This window comes from Lithobates pipiens, unplaced genomic scaffold (assembly GCF_037356315.1).
Source record: "Lithobates pipiens isolate NorthernLeopardFrog02 unplaced genomic scaffold, aLitPip1_a1.2 Scaffold_23, whole genome shotgun sequence".
In the NCBI taxonomy this organism is placed as follows: domain Eukaryota; kingdom Metazoa; phylum Chordata; class Amphibia; order Anura; family Ranidae; genus Lithobates; species Lithobates pipiens.
Window position 1 is genome coordinate 65,367,993 of NW_027507785.1, and position 16,573 is coordinate 65,384,565.

At 41.9% G+C, this 16,573-nt stretch overlaps 1 protein-coding gene across 2 annotated transcripts in view; it reads right to left on the reverse strand.

Moving 5' to 3' along the window:
* The window catches only part of CRELD1 (CRELD disulfide isomerase 1), a 32,354-nt gene extending 19,178 nt beyond the window's left edge, over positions 1–13,176 (reverse strand). The window contains exons 1-4 of one of the 2 annotated variants that reach the window (XM_077451775.1): positions 13,044–13,145; positions 8,877–8,928; positions 2,023–2,177; positions 1,188–1,270 (exon numbers count right to left, since the gene is read on the reverse strand). In XM_077451775.1, the coding sequence (XP_077307901.1) occupies positions 1,188–1,270; positions 2,023–2,154 (215 nt within the window). In that variant the 5' untranslated portion in view covers positions 2,155–2,177; positions 8,877–8,928; positions 13,044–13,145. Of the gene's footprint in view, positions 1–1,187; positions 1,271–2,022; positions 2,178–8,876; positions 8,929–13,043 lie in introns of both variants that reach the window. The other variant, XM_077451774.1, reaches the window with a different exon arrangement.
* Positions 13,177–16,573: the final 3,397 nt, after the last annotated feature.

Below are 16,573 nucleotides of genomic sequence, written 5' to 3' on the forward strand. Positions count from 1 at the left end.
ATGCAAACAAACATAATAGAATATCCATATGAAAATTATAAAAAACAATAGTGAAATAACGTGAAAAAATAAATATTTAGTCCATAATTAAAGTGCATTAGTGACTGATGCCATTGCAAAATAAATGGATAAAGTTCATGCAAAAAAATGTGATCAGACGATTCCCACAAGTGACAAATCACTGCAAACTTCAGTGCTTAATGGGTGCACCACCTATTTCCCCCAGCCTCTCACCTCCAATAACTGGTATACAGGCACTGTATAAAAGGGTAACTGCTGGCTTCTATTTCGTTCACACTGCTTCACCGCTGATTAAGTTTTCACTGTGAGGATATATATTACTTGCCCTCCCAATAGCTCCAGGGTATCCAGACCATAAAGAGTAAAAGAACACAGAGGGCTCTCATGTGCAGTAACTTCGCTATTTTATTGGGTTTTCAATAAAATAGCGAAGTTACTGCACATGAGAGCCCTCTGTGTTCTTTTACTCTTTATGGTCTGGATATCCTGGAGCTATTGGGAGGGCAAGTAATATATATCCTCACAGTGAAAACTTAATCAGCGGTGAAGCAGTGTGAACGAAATAGAAGCCAGCAGTTACCCTTTTATACAGTGCCTGTATACCAGTTATTGGAGGTGAGAGGCTGGGGGAAATAGGTGGTGCACCCATTAAGCACTGAAGTTTGCAGTGATTTGTCACTTGTGGGAATCGTCTGATCACATTTTTTTGCATGAACTTTATCCATTTATTTTGCAATGGCATCAGTCACTAATGCACTTTAATTATGGACTAAATATTTATTTTTTCACGTTATTTCACTATTGTTTTTTATAATTTTCATATGGATATTCTATTATGTTTGTTTGCATCTGGATTGTCTATGTGGATTGTTTAGGTGTCTGAATATTTTTCCACGGATTTCTATTCACTATTTTTGCACATTTATTGCATTCACGTATATTTGTTGAATTTTTGAAATTAATCCATTACCTATTGTATTTATATTTAGTGGATATTATTTTATTCACATTTATTTTGAGATTATTACACACTGATTTTATTTAGCAATTTTTTGGTAGCGCCGCATTTTTACTAATTCATATATTTGTTTCTTATGGCTACTTTTCATTGGCTATACATTTAAAATGGTGTGCTTTACGTGTATTCAAAAAGGGCCATAAAATACCTGAATTCATATTTGGCTAGCTTTTTCTCCTCCCAGGCTGTGTTGCCTCCACCAAAGTTATGTCCAGCAGTCTTCTCGATGCCCTAAAGTAGAAAGTATATACAATTTAACTAATACACAGCATGCAATTTTCACTATAAGAAAAAATAAAAATAATATACAAAAAGGTGAAGTGTAGCTCAAACAAACACTGAAGCAAATCTCTGTTCTCGTTTTTGAAATACTACAATAAATATACGTACAGTGGGGAAAATAATTTTTGATCCCTTGCAGATTATGCAAGTTTGCCCATTTACAAAGAAATGAAGGGTCTATAAATATTTATCAAAGGTGTATTTTAAATGATAGAGACAGAATATCAACCAAAAATCCAGAAAAAACACACACGATACAAATCGAGTTGCAGTTTAGTGAGTAAAATAAAGTTTTAGATCCCCTATCAACCAATAATAATTCTGGCTCCCACAGAGTTTCTACAGTATGTGCATATGGGGTACACAGATTAGTCCTGTAAATTTAACCACTTCAGCCCTGGAAGGATTTACCCCCTTCCTGACCAGAGCACTTATCGCGATTCGGCACTGCATCTGTTTAACTGACAGTTGCTTGGTTGTGCGACGTTGCACCAAAGAATATATGAATATTATATAACATATATACACACACACACACACACACACACACACACACACACTCGGCTTTGTGTATGTCAGAGGTGCTCACACCGCTCACAATCAGCGGGGGGAAATCTGCATTACGGTAATAGATATAATCTAAGGGAAAGTATTACATATAACGATATACAATAATGAGCTGAACACTTGGAATTTCTCACCCGAACAAAATTGTTGACCAAGTTCATACAAGTCATGCATGGCTCTTGCTTGGCAGCGCTGATGTTGGACAGTACCAGAAGGATGTACAACGTCCCAACAAAGTACCCCATCAGTCCTGACCGATGATCCATATTGGAGAGTCAACAGCAATGAACTGAATTATGAAAATAAGAAAACCATTAGAAATAGAGTGCTTAAAGTGCTATTAAAAAGGTTTTTTATTTTATTATTTAAATAACAACAAACGTGTTGTTACACACACACACACACACACACACACACACACACACACACACACACACACATTATGTGTGTGTGTGTGTGTATAACACATACATACACACTTTTTTTGCCTAAAGATACATTTTATAAAAAGCAGCGTTTATGAGAACATCCATTTAAAAAAAAAATTTAGCAAAATAAATCTGAGTGCATATTGAAAAAAAAATTAAATCAACAGAACTGGATATACAGGTGCAGCTCCCAAAATTTGCATATCAAAGTTAATTTATTGCAGTAATTCAATAACAAAAAAAGTGAAACCAAGATTCTATATAGATGCGTTATACACAGTGATATTTCAAGCATTTCCCTTTTAATTTTGATGATTATGGCTTACAGCTAGTGAAAACAGAACAGAATTCAGTACCTCAAAAAATGAGAATATTACACAAGACGCATAAAGGATTTTGAATACACAAATGTTGTTTTAGTGAAAATTATGTCCAGGTACAGTATAGTATGTACTCAATACTTGGTCGGGGCTCCTTTTGCATGAATTACTGCATCAATGCAATGATAGTAGTTATGAGGAAAGGTTGCGAGCACTGAACTTATTCTCTCTGGAGAAGAGACACTTGAGAGGGGATTTGATTTCAATTTACATATACCACACTGGTGACCCCACAATAGGGATTAAACTTTTTTGGGGGGAAGGAAGTTTAACAAGACATGTGAAGAAAAAAAAAGTAGAGGGTTCTTTATTGTAAGAGGGGCAAGGATGTGGAATTCCCTTCCACAGGCGGTGGTCTCAGCAGGGAGCATCGATAGTTTCAAAAAAACTTAGATAAACACCTGAACGACCGCAACATACAGGGATATACAATGCAATACTGACATAATCACACACATGGGTTGGACTTGATGGACTTGTGTCCTTTTGTCCTTTTTCAGCCTCACCTACTATATAGTGCGGCATGGCATGGAGGCCAGGTTGCTTTGATAGCGGCCTTCAGATCATCTGCATTGTTGGGTCTGGCATCTCATCCTCTTCTTGTTAATTGGCCAATTCTTAGCCAATCAAGCACAGCGATACCACGATCATTAAAAGTGGTTGTTACCTTTCAAACCCCTTTCACTTGCAGCCCCTTTGTTTTATCCAGAGATAATGCACTGTATAAAAAAGGTGGGTTTTTTTTTGTTTCTTTTTTTAATAAACAAAGTCACTAAATACCTTTTTTTGCAGCTACATTCAGGGTGGTCAAGCGACTTCTGGTTGCTCTGCTACCACCATCCAGGACTACAGCGGGAGAGGCCGAGATCTCCCTCCGACATCAGCCGAGGAGGTCACATGGCTGCTCTGCCCCTCCTGCTGTAGCCCTGTTAGCACTTTAAACCAGATATTGGTACTTTTGGAAGTGTGGGCAGGTGCCTGTCAAGTCCTACTGGAAAATGAAATTAGCATCTCCATAAAGGGGAAAGAGGGAAGTATGAAGTGCTCTAGAATTTCCTGGTAGAGGGCTGTGCTGACTTTGGACTTGATAAAACACAGAGGACCAACACCAGCAGAGGACACGGCTCCCCCCCCCCCCTCAAATCATCACCGACTGAACTTCACACTGGACCTCATGCAACTTGGATTCTGTACCTCTCCACGCCTCCTCCAGACTCTGGGACCTCGATTTCCATATGAAATGCAAAATTTACTTTCATCCGAAAAGAGGACTTTGGACCACCGAGTAACAGTCCAGTGCTTTTTCTCCTTAGCCCAGGTAAGACACTTCTGATGTCTCTGGTTCAGCAGTGGCTTGACACAAGGAATATGACAGTTGTAGCCCATGCCCTGGATACGTCTGGGTGTGTGGTGGCTCTTGAAGAACTGACAGCAGTCTGTAGTCCACTTCTTGGGAATCCTCCCCCAAATTCTTGCTGCAGTTATTATGCTTGGATACAGCACTCTGAATAGCCAGCTTCTTTACCAATGACCTTTTGTGACTTACCCTGACTCTATATACGAGTTTCCCTTTTTAAATTGAATTGCTGAAATAAATGAACTTTTTCATGATATTCAAATTTTTTGAGATATACCTGTATACGCTGCTTAAAAATGGTATGCAAATCCTGTCTTACCGGTAATACTCAGGACTGAACCATCCCACTTCTTCACTATTGGCTGGCGAGGATGGCCATCACATTTAAAATTTAACTAAAAGCCCAATTTTTTTTTTGTTTTGGATACAGTGGAGAGGGATTAGAACACCCATTTCTGTCTTTGGCCCTGGTAGACTCACCCTCTCCATTTCTCCTGTTTACCATTGATGGTACAAGTTAGAGCGGCACAAGTCTGGCTAAATTGGGAATCCCAATTTTTTTGCTTAGAATAAAAAGATCACAATACTTGTGGCGTAAAATCTTTCACGTTATACACACAAAAAAAAAAAAAAATTGGGCTAAATTTACTAGTTAGTTGTTTAGTGTGACATAAATTATTGCAACAACCGCCATTTTATTCTCTAGGGTCTCTACAAAAAAAAAAAAAAGTATATTATATATATATATATATATATATATATATATATATATATATATATATATATATATATAAAACACACGTTTCTAGCAAAAAAAAATTTCCTTGAAACCAACAAATGTCAGAAAAAGTTTTAGTGTTTGTGTAGTTAAACTTTCCTCATGTACACACCAAAAAGTGTATTCCTTTGCTGCTGGTAAACGGGCATTCAGAGGCAGTTGGATGCTTTTATTTTTTGTTCAGCTGCCCCTGAACTCATCCAATGTTATCTTATCAGTACATGTACACAGGTTCATTTAATGTCGTTTTTAGGCAGTTGAGTTTAAAAAAAAAAAAAAAAAAAAAAAAAAAAAAGAGTTCAGACGCTGACGTTTAGAGGCATTTCAATCGCCAAACGCTTCTAAACGTGGCTAAATGCGGTAACTTGCGTTTACAAGAGTTTCCATTTTGGCCTAAGAAAAAAAACAAAAACAAACACCATGCGGCTAAATGGACGCCCCCCGTGTACATTAAGCCTAAAAGGACAAATTGTTACAATGTTTATACTTAACGTGGTGCTACACCCAAAAAATAAATAAAATAATTGGGATTTCTTTTTTTTTTTTTTACTCACCTCTAAATGGCTGTTGCTAGGGGGTCCCTTGTAGTCTGCCTGCTTCAGTGCCTGGGCTCTTGACGTCACTTCCCCCTCGCAACAGGAAGAGCTCAGCTCTGCCCCCTCCCTCTTGTCAATCATCTGGGACACGCGACAGGTCCTAGATGATTGTGTGGCCAATCACGGCGCCGCTCGCTCATGCGCAGTGGGTACCCGGCTGTGAAGCCACAGCCGGGGCGCCCACAGTTACAATGCCGGCGCCGCCGAACGTGGCTTCGATCATCGCTGGACCCTGGGACAGGTAAGTGTCCGATTATTAAAAGACAGCAGCTGCAGTATTTGTAGCTGCTTTTTTTTTTTTTTTAAATTGGGAACCCCTCTAAGTTCCACTGCTAAAGAATGTTGTGATTCATGGCAGACGGAATGGTTTTAGCAGGGAGAATTCTCTGCATAGAAAGAATCGGGAAATACTTTATAAAGATCTCAACGGGGAAACAAAAATATATATTTTTTTTAATTGTGATAACGATTCTTAACGATTAAACGTGCAGCTCTAGTACAAGAAAAAGCCCAAATTTTGGGTTGGCATCAGAACAGTAATAGGAGGAATCTTCCAATGAGGATACCAGTTCTGCTGACAAGGGATTCCTTCACTTTGGAAGGATGTTCTCTCTTTTCATGATTTGGCTATGGGACAGGAAGAAGTAAAGGGGCAAAGATGACAAAGAAAAACCTGACAGGGTATAACCATCCCTTACTCGATCCAAAATGAAGAAAAGAAGATTGCCTTTGGTTACACTGTAAAGATCAATGGGGAGGCTCCCAATGCAAGAGAACGCAAGGCAAGGGACTGTCAGATGACAGAACCAGGTGGTTGAAGTCTATTTTTAATTCTGCTGCCTGATGAAAACCAGGCAATGGCTGCCCCATAAAGCATAGCTTTGCAGCAATGTCTATGGGAAACAGAAAAAAAATATAAAGAAAAAAAAAAAAAAAAAAAAAAGAAGGGGCATGTAGCGTTCAAAAGGTAGTATTGCTTGCCTTCTGAATGGGTCCACACTGCAACTGTGCGGGGTGGGGGGGGGGGGGATTTACTAAAACTGGAGAGTGCAAACTCTGGTGCAGCTCTGCATAGAAACCAATCAATCATCGCCCAGGTTTTTTTTGTCAAAGCTTATAATTGAACAAGCTAAAAGTTAGAAGCCGATTGGCTACCAGGCACTGCTACACCAGATTCTGAGTGCACCGGTTTTAGTAAATCTCCCCCTAGATCCTTTGGATGAAAGAGCCTGTTCAGTGCAAAATCCCTCTTCTAACAGGCAAGAAAGAGGCGTTGAGGGCCAGCCGCTTGATCCACCAAGGGTCAGAGGGCCACAACTAGGCCCATATGAAGGGGGCCCTACAGGAAGAGTCAGAATGAACATTTTAATGGTTTATATCTCTGGATCTACTGATGGTTTAGAGTAGACCATTCATTCTCAACTAGGGTTCCTCTAGTTGTGGCTAACTGACCGCTCATCTGATGGCACCTTTATACCGCGTACACACGACCGGACTTTCCGGCAGAAAAGGTCAGACTAAATCATTTCAAAACAGATTTTCCGATCATCTGTGGGCTTCATCTGACTTTTTTTTTTTCAAAAATTCTGATGGACCTACAAATAGAACGTTTTAAATCTTTCCGACGGAATCAATTCCTTTCGGGAAAACCTTTTGTCGGTGTGCTATTCCGACGGACCAAATACGACGCATTGAACTTCCTTTTCTAGTCCAGTCATACATCATCGCGTCCTAAACAAACGGACTTTGGTGTGATCGTGTGTAGGCAAGTCAGCGGAACTCCATCAGAGTTTATTCTGATGGAAACTCCGGTCGTGTGTATGCGGCATTAGAGTTCCAGGTCCAAAGCCACTTAGCAGAGCCAGTGATGGCAACATTCTGGCCACCACTACAAGTAAGGCGTTCCTCCCACTGACCTCCACCGATGTAAGGGTCATTTCCCCCCCCCCAATGTCCTCTGATGGACTACTCTTCAGGGGTTCCCTGTAAATAATTTCAAGAGTTCCTCTGGGGCTAAAAAAGGCTGACTTATGCCGCGTACACACGAGCGGACTTTTCAACATCCAAAGTCCGAAGGACTGAGTCCGTCAGACTATCCGATCGTGTGTGGGCTGCAACGAACTTTTGACTCGCCAAAGTCCGAAGGACTTTAGAATATGGAACATGCTTCAAATTTTTCTGAAGGAACTCCGCCGGACCCGGTCCCCTTCGAAAAATCCGCTCGTGTGTATGCTACTCCGACGGACTAAAACCGACGCTAGGGCAGCTATTGGCTACTGGCTATGAACTTCCTTATTCGAGCCGAGTCGTACGTCATCACGTTCGAATCCGTCGGAGTTTAGTGTGATTGTGTGTGGCCAAGTCCGCTCAGCCGAAAAGTCTGTCAGAACTCCGTCGGAATTCCAGCAGAACTCCGACGGAACTCCTTCGGAAGTCTGTCGGACATAAGTCCTCTCGTGTGTACGGGGCTTTAGATACTGAAGATAACCTCCGCTAAAATGATCTCTCTTGAAATCCTCCTGTACTGTATATGCAATACAATATGGATGCCCCCCCAGAAGACGTAATCTGTGACGAAACAGCATAGGGAGGAGCGGCGTGCTGACGTCACCATTTGCGCGCTTGTCCCGGAAGCGACGGGCAGCGATTGAGAGCTGAAACTGAGACCTTTTTTTTTTTTTTTTTTTTTAATATACGGCATTCTGTAAGTGCAATACTTTTTTTATTTATTAAACTATTTTAAAGAGTTACACTATGGAGGCTTTTCTGTTCTTTACATGGGGGGAATGAGCGATTGTTACTCTGAGAACAACCTGAAGGGACCCATCTGGGAATTTCCTGCCAGCCTTACACAGAGACCCAGGGCTGGGGAAAGAGCCACAGGCTTTTGGTGATCTCCGTAATAAGAGATCGAACAATTTGGTAAGCGGCAGTATTTTCGGTGGTGGAGGACCTTTCCTTTCATACCCGGTCACAATTTCTTGGGTGATCTAGTGTTACGTCACTAATGACTAGAGTAATAAGGAACAATCATCTGAATATCGTTTGGAATCGCACTATTTTATGGAACATTCATTTAGCGACACTCTGGAGCGAATTGGACAATTTTAATAGTTATATTAATTTATGCTGTTGTATTCATCACCGTGGTTTCATCATCACTTTCAGCATTGAGCCACCTGGCAAAGTTTTTCCCAGTGGGGGCTTACTCATTGACATCACCTATCACCAATTTGTTATTATTTAAGTTTATAGTATTTATTTAGCACAGCTAATCTTTTTTCCCCCCCAATACAACATGGATACTTTTTATATCTTTTATTATTATGTGATAACATGGGCATACCAACAGAGCAGGGGGTTTTCAAACTACGGCCCTTCCAGTTGTTCAGAAACTACAATTCCCATCATGCCTAGTCATGTCTGTGTATGTCAGAGTTTTACAATACCTCATGGGATGTGTAGTTCCGCAACAGCTGGAGGGCCGTAGTTTGAGGATCCCTGCAATAGAGCGACAACACTTTTCTACTTTGTATACATTACATTCTTTAAGCATTATTAGACATCATATACAATCAGGTCTTGGTGGTGCGTTTCATTACTCAGCGAGTGCTGTGCTGCCGATTGCTGGGTGAGCACGGCCCGAGGTCTCGGTGGACTCAGACGCAGAGATGTAAATTGCTACTTAAGTATTTATTAGGAAGGCAGAGCCCAAAGGGACCAGAGTGACAGATGTGCACCATGAGCCGACACAGGACGACTAGGTACCTGCTGTGCCGACATACAGCAGCCATTGCTTCTCCTGTACACAAAGGATTATTCTGCCCAAAACGGATATTTCTGATACAGGCGGAGGCAGCTACTTGCTGGCTTCCCATATCTCTAGGGGGGCCTGTGATAAGATCTCATTGTCATTGTTGTTCCTGGCGCTGCTCTCCGCATCATCATATTTAATGGCCAAGAGTCTCACCTACTGCCTAAAGCTGACCATACACATTACAATCTGATTGTACAACCTATCTTCAGTCCTCTAAACACTGATCATATACATAACAATCTGACTGTCCAACCACTGTACAATCTTTTAGAGTTACCAAAACTGTTTCCCCATAAGAGTCCCCCCTTAGATCAGAAAAGGTGCACCAATGCCAAATATCCTGGCCACCCTTTTGAACCCCGTTGCCGCGATGGTCCAATAGCGGCCTGCAGTTATCTGCTGTGCAAGGACAACGGTCATCATACATACACCGTTCAGCCATAACATTATGACCACAGACAGGTGAAGTAAATAACATTGATTATCTTGTTATAATAGCACCTATATGTGGGACATATTAGGCAGCAAGTGAGCATGTTGTCCCTGAAGTTGAAAGCAGGCAAAAAAAGGAAAGCGTAAGAATTTGTGCGCATTCGACAAGGGCCAAACCGTAAAGGCTGGACGGCTCGGCATCACAACTCCAAAACTGCAGCTCCTGTGGGATGCTCCGGGTCTGCAGTGATCAGGACCGACCAAAAGTAGTAGCCCAAGGAAGGGAAAACGGGCGACAGGATCATGGGCAACCAAGGCTCACTGATGGGCAGGTTGGCCATTTGTAGTCAGATCCAATAGAAGAGATACTGTAGAACAAACTGCTGAAAAAGGTAGTGCAGGGTCTGACAGAAGGGTGTCAGAACACTCAGTGCATCACAGTTTGTTGTGTACGGGGGGGGGGCGCAACTCGTGTCCACAGCCAAACACACCTACGATGGGCATCAGAACTGGACCATGGAGCAATGGAAGGAGGCGGCCTGGTCTGGTGGATTCAAGAACGGTGTGAGGAACACAACAATGAGTTTGAGGTGTTGACTTGGCCTCCAGATATTAATCCAGTTGAATATCTGTGGGATGTGCTGGAAAAACAAGCCCAATCCATGGAGGCCCCACTTCACAACTTACAGGAAGTGAGGGATATGCTACTGTCGGCTTGGTGCCAGATACCACAGCAGAGGTCTAGCGGAGTCCATGCCTTGATGGGTCAGGGTTGATTTGGCAGCAAAAGGAGGAACTGCTCAATATTAGGCGAGTCCCCACCTTATGGTGTTGTGGTGGGGCGTTGAGGCCGCGTTATGGGGGGAGACCGTCGCTCGGAGGCCGCGTTATGGGGGAAGACCGTCGCTCGGAGGCCGCGTTATGGGGGGGGGGGCGCCGCTTGGAGGCCGCATTATGGGGGGCCGCCGCTTGGAGGCCGCGTTATGGGGGAGGGCGCCGCTTGGAGGCCGCGTTATGGGGGGGGGCCCGCCGCTTGGAGGCCGCGTTATGGGGGGGGGCGCTTGGAGGCCGCGTTATGGGGGGGGGCGCCGCCGCTTGGAGGCTGCGTTATGGGGGGGCCGCCGCTTGGAGGCCGCGTTATGGGGGGGCCGCCGCTTGGAGGCCGCGTTATGGGGGGGCCGCCGCTTGGAGGCCGCGTTATGGGGGGGCCGCCGCTTGGAGGCCGCGTTATGGGGGGGCCGCCGCTTGGAGGCCGCGTTATGGGGGGGGCGCCGCTTGGAGGCCGCGTTATGGGGGGGGCGCCGCTTGGAGGCCGCGTTATGGGGGGGCGCCGCTTGGAGGCCGCGTTATGGGGGGGGCGCCGCCGCTTGGAGGCTGCATTATGGGGGGGTGGCCGCTGCTTGGAGGCCGCATTATGGGGGGGCCACCGCTTGGAGGCCGCGTTATGGGGGGGGGGGCCGCCGCTTGGAGGCCGCGTTATGGGGGGGGGGCGCCGCTTGGAGGCCGCGTTATGGGGGGGGGGGGGGCGCCGCTTGGAGGCCGCGTTATGGGGGGGCGCCACTTGGAGGCCGCGTTATAGGGGGGCCGCGCCGCTTGGAGGCCGCGTTATGGGGGGGCCGCGCCGCTTGGAGGCCGCGTTATGGGGGGGCCGCGCCGCTTGGAGGCCGCGTTATGGGGGGGCCGCCGCTTGGAGGCCGCGTTATGGGGGGGCCGCCGCTTGGAGGCCGCGTTATGGGGGGCCGCCGCTTGGAGGCCACGTTATTGGGGGGCCGCCGCTTGGAGGCCGCGTTATGGGGGGGCCCGCCGCTTGGAGGCCGCGTTATGGGGGGGCCCGCCGCTTGGAGGCCGCGTTATGGGGGGGCCGCCGCTTGGAGGCCGCGTTATGGGGGGGCCGCCGCTTGGAGGCCGCGTTATGGGGGGGCCGCCGCTTGGAGGCCGCGTTATGGGGGGGCCGCCGCTTGGAGGCCGCGTTATGGGGGGGGCCGCCGCTCGGAGGCCGCGTTATGGGGGGCCGCGTTATGGGGGGGCCGCCGCTCGGGGGCCGCGTTATGGGGGGGGGCACCGCTCGGGGGGCCGCGTTATGGGGGGGCCGCCCGGGGGCCGCGTTATGGGGGGGCCGCCCGGGGGCCGCGTTATGGGGGGGGGCGCGTTATGGGGGGGGGGCCACGTTATGGGGGGGGGAACGCCGCTTGGAGGTCGCGTTATGGGGGGGAACGCCGCTTGGAGGCCGCGTTATGGGGGGTTCATGCTGTGGTGAGCCGTCACGTTGTGGCTGAATGAGACGGTCATAGGTGACAAGTCACAAAAAGGTGCAAATGAAGCCCAATGGGCAAATACACATGGACCGCGTTGTATAGTGTTGGTGATAAAAGGGTCAGCTGTGGTGCTGGGTGTATGGAGCTCATGTGAGGTGGGTGGATGGGTGGGTGGGTAGGTAGGTAGGTGAACACACTCAGTGATAAGACGTTTATTTTAATCAGACACCCAACACACCATAGAAGGCTCCAGTCCTCTTTCTCACCATATAGTAGAGCTGCAAGATTAATCGTTAAAAAGATTGTGATCTCGATTCAACCCCCCCTTCACAATCTTAACCCGACATTTCCTCGATTCTATGTGACAAGTGCAGAGCCGCTCATAAGGAGGGGGGGGAGCCTGCAAATGTTTATTAACATTCCTCAGAGCTGGGAGATAGAGAAGAGATACAATGTATCCCTCGGTTCTTTTAAATCAAAGGAATGAACTTTGGTCTGTAAACGAAGTCAGTTTAACCACTTAGAGACCAAACCTTTTTTCTGACACTTGATGTTTACAAGTGAAAGATCTGTATTTTCTGCTAGAAATTACTTAGAACCTCCCAAACATAATTTTTTTTTTTTTTTTTTTAAGCAGAGACACTGAAGAATAAAATGGCGGTTGTTGCAATATTTTATGTCACACCGTATTTGTGCAGGGGTCTTTCAAACGCATTTTTTTTTGGGGGGGGGGGGGGGGCAAATAAATAAGAATACATAAATAATAAGCCACATACAGTTAAGTTTGCCCAATTTTTTGTATTACGTGAAATATGATGTGAGAATCGTGATCTTTATTCTAAGCAAAGAATAAAAAGAAAAATGGTGTTTCTCATTTGAGCCAGAATGGTGCGGCTCTATGATATAGCAATCTATGACATGGTGCACTCCAACACACCCCTCTTATCAAGGTGCATTGTGGGTGACCCCAGAACACACACAGAGGGGTGACTGGGCACCACACCTGTCCCCAGCATGAGGGCCACTAATACCTCCCCTCCTCCCTCCCCCATCTCATGTCTATGGGAGTCATAATGCCCCCACCCTGCCATCTACGAGCCCTTCATACCCACCTCCGGCGGTGTCCCCTATACAGATGAGGGGTGCAGCATGTCCCCCAATACCCGGCTCTGCCTCTCTCTCTCCAGCGCCACTCCCAGCGTGCACCGCGCACTCCGCACTGCGAGCACCAGCTGGCTGCAGAACACGTCTCCTATTGGCCCGGACCCTCGGCCAATCAAAGGCGGCCATGTGCCCTGACGTCACCCGGCGAGTCCCCAGGCAGCGGTCTGTCAGTGTGCGGTAACCCGTTATGTGCCGGGAGGGGGGCGGGTCTAATGATAATGTGATCGGAGCAGCCGGTACCGTGCCGCACGTGCGAGGCTCTAGAATGAGGATCAGAGATCATCATCTCTATTATACTGTTATGTTTTATATTATTTTTATTTATTTTAATATTTTTCGGTAGTGCAGGTATTCTCATATATTATTTATTATTATATTACATTTGTACAATTAATCTTAGATGTATATGTTACTAATCTGTATTATTAATATTACTATTATGTTTTATTAGTACAAGTAATCATATATGTATACAACTTTATTAATATTATTTTGTAATAAGTTTATAAGCATATATATACTAATATTTTTAATTATTATTATTTGGTATATTTACTTATATGTTACTACAAAAAAATATATATATATATTATTATTATTTATCATTATATTCTTAATATATATAAGGTATATACTACGAATATTTATTAATATTAACTTTTTTTTTTGTATCACAAGTATCCTTATACACTTATATTACTAATATTTAAATTATCATTATTTATATTATTTTGTGTATATATATATATATATATATATATATATATATATATATATATATATATATATATATATATACACATATTAATATTATTTTTCAATAGTACAGATATTCTTGTAAGTATATATTACTAATATTCATTCATTTTATTATTATTGTGTTGTAGTTGTACTAGTAATCTTATATTTACAGTAAATATTACTAATCTGTATTATATTATTATGAATATTTTGTAGTAGTACAAGTAATTTTAACGTCTATGTTACTAATCTGTATTATTAATATGATTATTATGTTTTATTAGTACAAGTAATCATATTTGTATACATTTCTAATTTGTATTAATATTATTATTATTTTGTAGTCATTTTATAAGCATATTTTACTAGTATTTTTAATTATTATTATTTGGTATATTTACTTATATAATATATATATATAATAACTATTATTATTTATCATTATATTCTTAATATATATTAGGTATATTAATTATTATTAATTATACTACTAATATTTATTAATATTAACTTTATTTTTATGTTTTATTGTATCACAAGTATCCTTATAAGCATATATTACTAATATTTAAATTATTATTATTTATATTAGTTTATGTTACTAATCTGTATTATTAATATGATTATTATGTTTTATTAGTACAAGTAATCATATTTGTATACATTTCTAATTTGTATTAATATTATTATTATTTTGTAGTCATTTTATAAACATATTTCACTAATATTTTTAATTATTATTATTTGGTATATTTACTTATATAAAATATATATAATAACTATTATTATTTATCATTATTTCCCTAATATATTTTAGGTATATAAATTATTATTAATTATACTACTAATATTTATTAATATTAACTTTTTTATTTTTCTATTGTATCACAAGTATCCTTATAAGCACATATTACTAATATTTAAATTATTATTATTTATATTAGTTTGTGTGTGTATATATATATATATATATATATATATATATATATATATATAATTTTTTATTTTTTTTTGCAATAGTACAGATATTCTTGTAAGTATATGTTACTAATATTTATTCATTTTATTATTATTATGTTGTAGTTGTACTAGTAATCTTATATGTACAGTATATATTACTAATCTGTATTATATTATTATTATTATTATTATTAATAATTTTTTAGTAGCACATGATCTGGCCACCCTGCACCAGATCACCTACCTAGTACATGATCTGACACTTTTGGGTCTCGGGCGTGCGTTGCCGGCAGCCCGCTCCCTATTAGATTCCACGCAGCAGATTTGGTGTTCCCCCGTCCACCCGCCAATTACACAGGACACGGGCACAACGACAATCTGCCTATGTAAACAAGGCATATGGTCATTCTCTCAGAAGAGAAGGCACCGAGCCTGTGTTTCTGCTAAGCAGGAACACAGATCTATGCCTTCCCCTAGTCAAAGCACCTCCCCCACAGTGAGTAAGCACAACCCAGGCACACATTTAACTCTTTGATCGCCCTGATGTTAACCCCTTCCCAGCCAGTGTCATTAGTACAGTGACAGTGCATATTTTTAGCACTGATCACTGTATCAGTGTCACCGATCCCCAAAAAGTGTCAGTTAGCTGTCTGATTTGTCTGCCGCAATATCGCAGTCCCGCTATAAGTCACTGATCACTGCAATTACTGGTAAAAAAAAATAAAAATAAAAAATTAATAAATAAAAATATTCCATAGTTTGTAGACACTATAACTTTTGAACAAACCAATCAATATACGCTTATTGGGATTTATTTTTTTTTTTTTTACCAAAAATTATGTAGCAGAATACATATTGGCCTAAACTGATGAAGAAATAATTTTTTTTTTTACTTTTTTTATGGGATATGTTTTATAGCAGAAAATAAAAAATATAGTCTTTTTCTTTCAAAATTGTCTGTCTTTTTTTTGTTTATACGCAAAAAAATAAAAACCGCAGAGATGATCAAATACCACCAAAAGAAAGCTCTATTTGTGGGGGGGGGGGGAAGGACAAACATTTTATTTTGGATACAGCGTCGCGTGACCGCGCAATTGTCAATTAAAGTATTGCAGTGCCATATCGCAAAAACAGGCCTGGTCATATGGGGGGGGGGTAAATCTTGCGGAGCTCAAATGGTTAATACGCACTTATTTGGATTTGTTTTTTTTTTGTTTTTTTTTGTTTTTTACCAAAGACATGTAGCAGAATATCTTTTGGCCTAAATTTATGAAGACATTTGATTTTATTGCACATGTTTTATAACAAAAAAGTAGAAAATATTTTTTTTCAAAATTTTTTGTTGTGAAAAAAAAAAAATGAAAGAAATACCACCAAAAGAAATCTCAATTTGTGATTAAAAAAAAATGGTATAAATTTAATTTGGGTACAGTTTTGCATGACCGTGCAGTTACCAGTTAAAGTAGCTCAGTGCTGAATAGCAAAAAAAAGGGGGTAAAATCTGTTTCAAAATGTCATCAGCGTGTAGACAGGAAGGGGGATGGTGACCAGGGAAGACAAATTCTATGCAGAGAAAACTTCAGATTTAACATACCAAAAGAGAGGAAATAGGAGAAGTTTATTGTTAAGAGTTTATATACACCTTCAACTTTTTTTGTTAATTTTGCTTCATTTGAGTATGCTGAAAATATACTTTGGTGTCTTAAATTTACTTTGTAAAAATGCCAAACATTGTGATACAAAGTTTGAGCCAACTGAAATTGTCTGAGCTTTCGAA